At 36.5% G+C, this 9,418-nt stretch overlaps 1 protein-coding gene across 1 annotated transcript; it reads left to right on the top strand.

Moving 5' to 3' along the window:
- The first annotated feature begins 26 nt into the window (after positions 1-26).
- Positions 27-9,158, top strand: LOC128219885 (zinc finger CCCH domain-containing protein 13-like). The gene is given in 9 exon segments (XM_052928027.1): positions 27-202; positions 737-877; positions 1,353-1,424; positions 1,631-1,750; positions 2,025-2,147; positions 4,036-4,150; positions 4,533-4,666; positions 5,166-5,709; positions 5,712-9,158. Coding segments are annotated over 9 exon segments (4,020 nt in total). The 5' UTR covers positions 27-149; the 3' UTR covers positions 8,430-9,158.
- The last annotated feature ends 260 nt before the right edge of the window (positions 9,159-9,418 follow it).

Below are 9,418 nucleotides of genomic sequence, written 5' to 3'. Positions count from 1 at the left end.
TTTAAATTTAGAGGAAACAAATTTTGGTTGGGGTTTTGTTTTTTCTTTTATGATTAATTGTAGGACTTTATTTAAAATTGTTTGTTTTTGTATTGAATAGGTAAGATGAGATGGTAGCGATTCAATTTAAGAAACAAACTTGGCTCATTATGTCCACATTTCAGGGTCTTATTCATGAGGAAGATTTTCCAGTTCAGTACAGGTATATACTGTTCATGTCTTTTGTCCAAGTAAATGTTTTTGTGGTGTGTATTTAGCTCAACTGTGCACAAACAGCTGGGCCTAACCCCTTGATATTTGTTATATAGCATCATATAGTAGTCCTGTACCAAGATTGTTCAAATTATGCCCCTTTGGATAAAACTTTCAAAGTCCTAGGCGGTCACAGTTTCCTTTAGGCTTATGTATGAAAATGTACTTGTCTGAAACGGCTAGCCCAGACCTTAGATATTTGTAGATATTTGATGGCGATCAAATTTGTTCAAATTATGCCTCTGAGGTCAAACCTAGACCCACCCCCATTGACCTACTTTTTATTTTTAAATCTTCAGCAATGAAATTTGGACTGTGTACTCTTTTGAAAACAAATATCAATGTTGTCCTCTGATAATCTTGACTGTGACCAATTGGTCTACTTTCTTATTAACAAAGCTATTACAATGAAATTTTTACTAAATCACTTAATCATGATATAGCATTTGTGTTGCCCTTTATACTGAAATGTTTTACTTTCCAGGAGAAAACTGCACATCAGGGGACTGACATTTGATGAGCTTGTTAATTCCATTTTGGGGTTCACAAATCCGGGAAATGTGTCGTATCTTCTGGGAGTGCTACGTCAGAAACAGGAAGCATCGCTCATGAGAGGGCTGCATCGGTAAATACATGTCCTGATAATTGTATGAGCATGTCCTAATCATACACAATGGATGGAAGAAAAAAAATGGACACTCAGGAAGAAGGAACCATGGTATTTCTTTCAGGAATTTTTATTTTACAGGTTGGCGGTACAACAAAGCTTAGAAGATGTTGGTGTTTCTAGTGAAGATGTGACTTGTGTTTTATTTACAGGGTGTTGTAGAGATTTCATTCTGAATTGCAAGTAAAGATATGATCAACATGATGCAATATTGTCATGCTAGAGTGGCAGTTATACTAAATAAAAGGTACAATGCTTTTGAAGTAAAGCATCATAGTATTTACCGTCAAGCTTTATAATATATTTCAATAGCTGTGTTAGTACATTCAATTGCTTTACATACATCCAAAACATTTGTTAATACATGTACTTTATACAAGGGTTTAATTAAAAGAAAATATTTTAATTTTCATTATCTGGATGTTGTTTGTAGGCTAGCAATCCCAGAAAAAGAGTATGCTGAAAGCCTGAAGAAACAGCAGTCCCAGAAATGGGCATATGCATGGTAAGTTTGTTGTTGGAAGGTAAATTTATAGTCTCAGTGGGACATCTGCTCTTGTATTCAAACCTCGTGATGAGTGTAAATGCAAAAAAAAATTTTCGTATCATATTTATTTTTCATGAAAAAAAAAAATGAAAACAGACCAATGTATAAAAAGAACATTATGACTACTGATGTATTTACAAATAATTGTGTATAATCTCTGGCAGTGTTGCTGAGGGGGTGGCCTTCTTCAAGGAGGGACGTGAGACAGAGGCAATGCAGAAACTGAACAAGGCACTTCAGATTGACAAAACCAATGTTGAGGCACTGGTGGCCAGGGGTGCACTGTAAGGCACAATTTTTACCATTACTTCATGTTGTAGCAAATCTTTGTTATGTATTAAACTTTCAAGCTTCTCATGTTTTCACAAACTGTTTTGATCAGTGTTAATTTTGTTGCAAAATCTGTGTTACATACTCAATGGACATACTTTGTACATACATTTCTGTTAGCATAAACCACAACAAGGTCATATTATATTTATAAGAAAAAAATGGTTAGATGAGCTTTATTCTATTCTTCAAAAAGGTAAATGTTTGTACTTTTTCTACTTCATTAAGGTATGCCAATACAGAGAGCTACACTCGAGCCCTTGAAGACTTTGAGGAAGCCCTTACCTTGAACCCCAAACACCCAAATGCCATCAAATACATGCATGAAACGCTACTAGCCAAGGGCAAAACGTATGCTTGTTAAATTTTTTTTATTACATTTCAGTTCATAATCTCAATTATGCTAAGGCATAAAAATAAATCTATGTTTTTTTCCAGTGACATGCAAAGTTTTTTGAGGATAGTTAGGTCAAAAAATCTTTATTTAGCTCACCTGAGCAGAAAGTATTAGGCATGAGATATTGAGACTCTTCCTACCATACTCGGCATTTTCCTTCAAACAACTTCTCCTTAACAATAATTTCAAACAATTTTGAGAGGTTTCTTGGATGGTCCTCTTCCAGATTCCTTCATAAATAAATACAAGTGGTTCCATGCAGAACTCTGGTTTTCATGGCAACTGAAAGGAAAAAACTTTTCTAAGAAACCACTGGGTGGGGCTATTTTTCACTGTTTATACAGAAAACTTCTCATCAGAACCTGCTGGTCAGAATTTTCAATATTTTCACAGATATAATGGGTGACCCCCTATCAAATTCCTTATGGCATGTTATGGTAAAAAAACATGGCTACCAGGGGGCAGAACTACTTTTCTATAAATGTCTATATGGAAAAATTTGAAATTATTCACCTTAGATTCCAATGGACCAATTTAAAAAAACGGTTGCCAGGGGCGGGCTTTTCACTACATTTCTATATCAAAAACCTTGAAAATATTCTCTTCAAAAACCATTTGCGATTGTCTCGATTTCAAAATATTTTCACAGAAATGTACCTTAAATTGATCTAAATATTCATATTTTTTTTTTTTTTTAATTTTCTTATTGTTTTACAATCATTGAAGGGATGATTTTAAAACGTCATTAATTTATTCACAGGATCTTATCATCTATGTGCTGTGTAGTACTGTAAGAGTTATTGCCCTTTGTAAAAAAATCATGTTTTTATACATCTGTTAAAAAATGGGACTTCTAATAGTTTCACCTTTGGCATACGGGCAGGCGGCAGCCAGTATGTTGTCTGATTAATAACTTTAGAACCCCTTTTCCAATCAGATAAGCGGTAGAGGGCCCTCTTGTTTCTTTGTTTTTTAATAGGCAAATTGTTTCTGTTTTTTTTCAGTTTCCAAAAAAACTATATATAATATGCTTTAGCATTTAGCAGAACATTTACTTCTATAAAGACAATAAAAAGGTTAAGAGTTGGGGCAAAAAGTAGGGAATGTCAGGAAAACAGAAACAAACGTTATTTTTTATGCCTTATCATTATGTCCTAGTCAAATGGTTAGTTGTGTTTTCATGTTTGAAGTTAGAAATTCTTTTGTTTTCAATATAGTTTTTCTTAAGCTTGTACAAAAGCTTATTTCAGATTTATAATTATGATCATAATAGTATAATTATGCCTCCACCATAAATGGGGAGACAAGGTCCATCCTGATCCTTGTGTCTGTTCCATATCTCTTTAACCCCTTGAAGGATTTTGAAATAACTCAACACAAATATTTACCATGTTAACCATGCAGAGCACATGTGAGCTGGGTTCAGGTCAAGGTCACTATCAGGTCAAAGGTGATATGACTCCATATCTCTTTAACTGCTAACAGTTATTTTCACAATATTGAGACAATGTGCAGAGCGTGTGTTACATCCATCTCAGCCTAGGGTCAAAGGCCAAACTCAGAGGTCTACGGTCACATTACTACATTTCATGTATGCTCCATATTTCTTGAACCTCTTTGGATTTGAAACTTACTACAAATGTTCATCATATTCATCATATTGAGAAGATGTGCAGAGAGGGAGACATTTGTTTTTGATTACAAAAACGATCATTTTGATTTGATCATTCCAAACATTTTCCTGTAACCTATTTCATGTGAGCATTTTCATCAATATTGATTGAGTGTTGAATCTAGGGAGTGTTGATTGAACTTGAGAAACGCAATGTTATATATTCCCAGACATGAAGATGAGCATGGCTACCTTGCAGCAGAAAAATGTTACATGCGAGCCATAGAAGTGATGCCAGACTCACAGGAAGCCAAGGAGTCTCTCCGATATGTCCTGTACAAACAGGTTAACAGGACACTCAGTGCATGTTTCTGGTTATTAAGGAAGATCTAAAAAAAATTGTGCTGTTGTGCTCAATTAGGGTTTTACGTCCGTTTGAAAGTAAAAATGTAAAGAAACACATTTTCTTCCATTTATTTCTTTATTAAAGCAAATTTGGGAAGAAGTTGTCTCCTAAAATAAAAGTCAGAAACCTAATATTAAAGATAGGATGCATGCATTTTTGTGTGCGTCCTATATACAGTATGATAGACTGTTTTGATAATTAAGCATCATAGCTATTGTTTTATTCCTTGCTTTAGTAAAATTCAAGATTCATCCTTGGACTGTACAATAGTATGCAATGTTTTAGTAAAAATAGAAAATAAGTGTTGTAACTCCAATCCAGGAGAGTGAGAGTGCCAGGGGATCAAAGCGTGGAAGGTCCCCACCCCCAACCTACACACAGGAAGATATGGACCACTCTCTCCCTTTCAAGGAAACAACTGACACACTGAAGAAACTCATCAAGGATGAACAGAGGTACACTTGTTTAGTGTAAAGCTGAATGTTGACAAAAGCATATAGAGTTACTCCAATGTCAGTTACCTGTATAAAAACAACAATTGGTGTCTTAAAAGTTTGGCCAGTTTACAAAGTAAAAGTATTTGATTGGTCAATAGAAACTATTGGATAAATATGGACTAAGCATTACACAATTTGGCTTATTTGACCAAACAAGAGAATTAGGACCAATTTAATATATTTGGCTGCAGAAGTCTTATGATACACAATTATAAACAAGGTCCACTGAAATACAATCATTTATGAAAAATAAAGCATTATCACTTGAGACAGAGTTCTGTAAAAATATACCATAATATATGAATAAAATATAAACATTCTTGATTGCATTTGGGAAGTTATTACAAGTGACAAGCATCCGGACATTAATATAATTTTCAATGATCATAATTTATTTAAAAGTGGATCTTCATACTATTTCTGTTTCAAATGTTCAATTAATGTTTTCATATTTCAGAAGCAAGAAGAGACACTCGTATGACAATGAATCTCTTGATGAGAATTTGGCAAAAAGTCAAATGTCACATCACAGGCAGAGTTTAAGTTCATCAAGTTCCTCCAGTTCGAGAAGTAGATCAAGATCAAAAAGTAACAGAAGGAAGACATCCAGGTCAAGGTCACCGAATAGGGATAATACTTCAAGAGGTCAGAGAACTAGGTCAGAGACACCAAAATATGATAAGAGGGCTGAATTTGATATGAAAAAAGGGCGGATGTCTGGCTTTGAAAGAAGTCCTCTACGAAATAAGTCCCCAGATATACAAAAACCTAGAGCGTTCAAAAAAAGTTCTGAGAAACATGAGTTTGATCCTAAAAAAGGTTATGATGCTGATAGAGAGAGATACAAATACAGGGGAAGGGAAGAAGTTGAGGAAGAGTATAAGAGAGTTGAAGAGAGGTACAGGGAGAGAAAAGATCTCAGAGATAGCAGGAGGGAGTCATATGACAAATATGAGAGGAAACAGGGATACAGAGACTCGCCTGAGCATGGGTCTGGGGTCACAAGATAGATCGACTACAGATCAACCAAGACAGGTCAGTGAGTGTGACACCCACTAAAGATGAGGTGTCTGATCGTCTCGGCCTCGAAGACATATCCCCAGAGGAGCATGACTCAAGGTATGATGACTACCACATGAGAGCCTATGGTGGGAAAAAGGAGGATCATAGAAGAGAATATGAAAAGAAGGACTATGATAGAAATAATGATATAGGTAGACATAACGGTAAGAGAGGAAGGCAGTGGGATATCCAAGAGCGAAGTGCGAAATCAGTAAGAGCTTACAAGAGGGAATCTTATGATAGGCGCAAATATGGTGAGAGCTTTGATGAAAGTGGTCATGCCTCTGAGTCAAGTAGAAATGATCAGGATGGACCTGGCAATCAGGAGAGGAGGATCATATCTGTGGTCAAGAAAAAAACTGAAGCTGCTGACAAGCTAGATAACAACAAAAGGAAATCAGGGGCATACTTCGATTCAGATTATAACCAAGAAATAAGAAGTATTATGGTAGGGAAGAAAAAACCTGATGATAGAAGAGAATCACTTTCTCCTCGAGGAAGTGGGGAGATAGATGACAGAGGCGACGGAAAGTGGAAAAGAACATTTTCAGAGAGGCAAGCTAGATCAAGGTCTCCTAGACACAGTGATAAAAAACGTGAAGAAAAAGGCCAGGCTTTTGAAAGAGAAAGTGAACGATCATATGGAAGAGATAGAGATAGTGAAAGATCATATGGAAGAGATAGCAGTAGAGATGTAAAGAAGATAAGGTCTTACTCTAGAAGCAGGTCACCATCTCCAAGATATGGTAAAAGACAGGAGGGGGACAGAAGAGAAGACAGTAGGAAAGAAGAATACCAAAAGAAAAGTAATAGAGCAGATGAATATGAAATTTGTGAAAAGCCTGGGAAGGATGAAAAATGGGGTTATAATAGGTCACCAGAGCAAGGAGAAACCAGGAGGGTAATAGCTATAAAACCCAAGGGAAAAGATAGTACACAAACAACTTATAAGAGATACGAAGATGTTGGTGAAGACCTTGGACCCAAGCAGGACATTTTTGCTCCCTCAGGAAAGAAACAAGAACCTACCCAGTCAAAGTTTTCTACCTATGTTCCAAGAGCTGTTAAACTTAAACACCACCCTGAAAAGAGCCAAAATCCGGAGAAGGAACCAGATATTGACAAACAGGACAACAGGCAACGTGATTCAAAAGATGGAAGAGAAACACAAGATTCTAGACAACAGGAACCAGACTCAGAAGACATTAAAAATGACCCAAGGTTTAAATATAGACCAATGACTCCAGAACACAAGCACAAACAAACAAGAAGATCATCGTCAAGGGGGAGGTCATTCATGAAATCCAAGCAGGGGCAAAGGAAGTCATCCAGATCTGATTCCAGTTCAAGCAGTTGTTCAAGGTCAAGTGTCAAAGGCAGAAAACGATCGCATTCAAGATCTAGAGACAGGCACCAAAGCTCCCGAAGTCATTCAAGAGATATAAGTCGAAGGAAAAGTGATCGGTCCTCTTACAGACACAATGAGCCAGTTGAACTACCAGACATCAAGAGCAGATGGGACAGTCCTACGGATGATAAGAAAAGTCGTTGGGAGGGGCCAGAATTGAAGTCTAACATTGGTAAAGTATCCAAAGTAGATACTGTGAAGGAAATAAACAACTACATAGCTTCACACATGATATCAAGTTCACCTCCGCCACATAGAAGAATGAAGCCTGAAGAGAAGAAAGCACTTCAGGAAAAGTGGAAAGAGCTTAGTCCATCACCTATTGTAGAAGATGAGGATCTGACAAGCTCACTGAAGGATCTCGTAGCTAAAAGAGCAGCTGAGGTTGCAGCTAAATTGTCTGGGAGCAGGGTAGAGGAAAAGCATACCTCACCTGTTTTAAGGTCAAATCAAGCCTCTTCATCTGGTCCTGGAACAAAAGGGGAGAAAAACTTGGAAAAACTGATGAAACTTAAAGGATTTCGATCCAGATGGGATGACAAGGGCACTCCTTATGATGAGAATAAAGAGAAGTTTGAATCACCAAGCAAAATGAGAATGAACAAAATGAAAAGAGAACGAAGATACAGTGGGAAAAGGGAAAGGTCTTCATCTCCGTCAAGGTCAAGATCCAGAAGTAGAAGGTCACAGAGTGGCTCAAGGTCAAGAAGTAGGTCAAGGAGCTGGGATGGTAGATCAAGGAGTAGAGAAAGACGTTCAGGTAGGGGATCATATCGGAAATACTCCTATGCTTACAAGGACTCTGGTGATCGATATAAACATGAAAAGGGAGAAAAGAAGGTATTCTGGTTTCACAAGCATGAGATGTCTAAGGGTAATGATCCCCCAGCTGTTGGAACCTTCAGGGGTAGAGGAACTTTTTACGGTCGTGGTCAGTTTCAAGGGAGAGGTCAATTTAGAGGTCAAAATAGGTTTATGCGTGGGCGAGGAGGGTTTAGTGAGGGTAGGGGCCGTGGGTCAAACAGTATCCAAAAGACTGGGAGAGGGGACTGGAAGGGTCAAGGTCAGATGCAGCCATACAATGAGGCTCCACCAAGTAAGTCCCGCTGGTCCAGTGATGGGGAATCAGAAGGGGAGGCTGGTAAACAGTCAGCTAAGCAAAAGGAATCACTTAACGAGTTGGAGGAATTCTACAACAAACTGAAGACTGACAAGAAGAGATTGTCTACTGATGGGAAGGAAGATAATTAAATGTGATGTGGTATTCAATTAAGATTGAACAATCATGGAATTGTAACATTATAAATGTGTAAAAAGAGGAGTGATTGTTTTTTTACTCGTATGACAAACTGATTTTGTTTTTTTATTCAGATTGTTTAAGATTTTGTGTTACTTTAACTTAAGTTGTTCTGTTTGGAAAGAACACTTGCAGTATATTCATAAAATATTGTTTGCCTAAGTTGTGATGATGTTTATTATTTTTGTAAACCAAATCTGTATTGTGTTTATTTGAGAAGCTTTTATTACAAAATAAATAACGTAGCTTAGGAACTTAACTCACATTCTTAACACAAACCCTAGCAGATTAGCATTATTATCTGTTGGGCTTTATATTCTGCACATTTATTATTTAAGGAAACAAAAGGAATATGTGAGAAATTCATGATTTAAAACAGACTTAACAGAATTTTTCAGTTTGATTGCTATAGAATAGTACATATTATGATAATGTGAATATTTAGCAATAAACAGTTTTTTCCTGTAAGTGAATTACCTTTGTTTGAAAATAGTTCAAAATACCATTCTGTTGTCTGTAACAATTGCATACGAAATACTTATGATCTGCTACAATTTGTAAAATTGATGAAGGTTCAGTAAAGCTTCATCCAAACATGTTGAGAAATAATGTACAATATTTGATTTCAAACTTACGTAATATTCATGTTATGCGAGACAATAAAACTGTGTACTTCAGAAATATGCAAGATTTGTACCGAATTATCTTGTTCCATCTACTGTTTCGACTTATATGACATACATTCCAGTAAATGTGATCATATGAGAAAGTAGATGGCAACACTCTTGACTGTTTCGACTTCTATGACATACATTCCAGTAGATGTGATCATATGAGAAAGTAGATGGCAACACTCTTAACTGTTTCGACTAAGAAGATGGCAACACTCTTGACTGTTTCAACTTCTATGACATACATTCCAGTAGATGCATGTGATTATATG

The sequence above is a fragment of the Mya arenaria genome, chromosome 15 (genome assembly GCF_026914265.1).
Source record: "Mya arenaria isolate MELC-2E11 chromosome 15, ASM2691426v1".
NCBI lineage: Eukaryota > Metazoa > Mollusca > Bivalvia > Myida > Myidae > Mya > Mya arenaria.
Note: the sequence above shows the minus strand (reverse complement) of the source record. Positions and strands in the feature narration are given on the sequence as shown.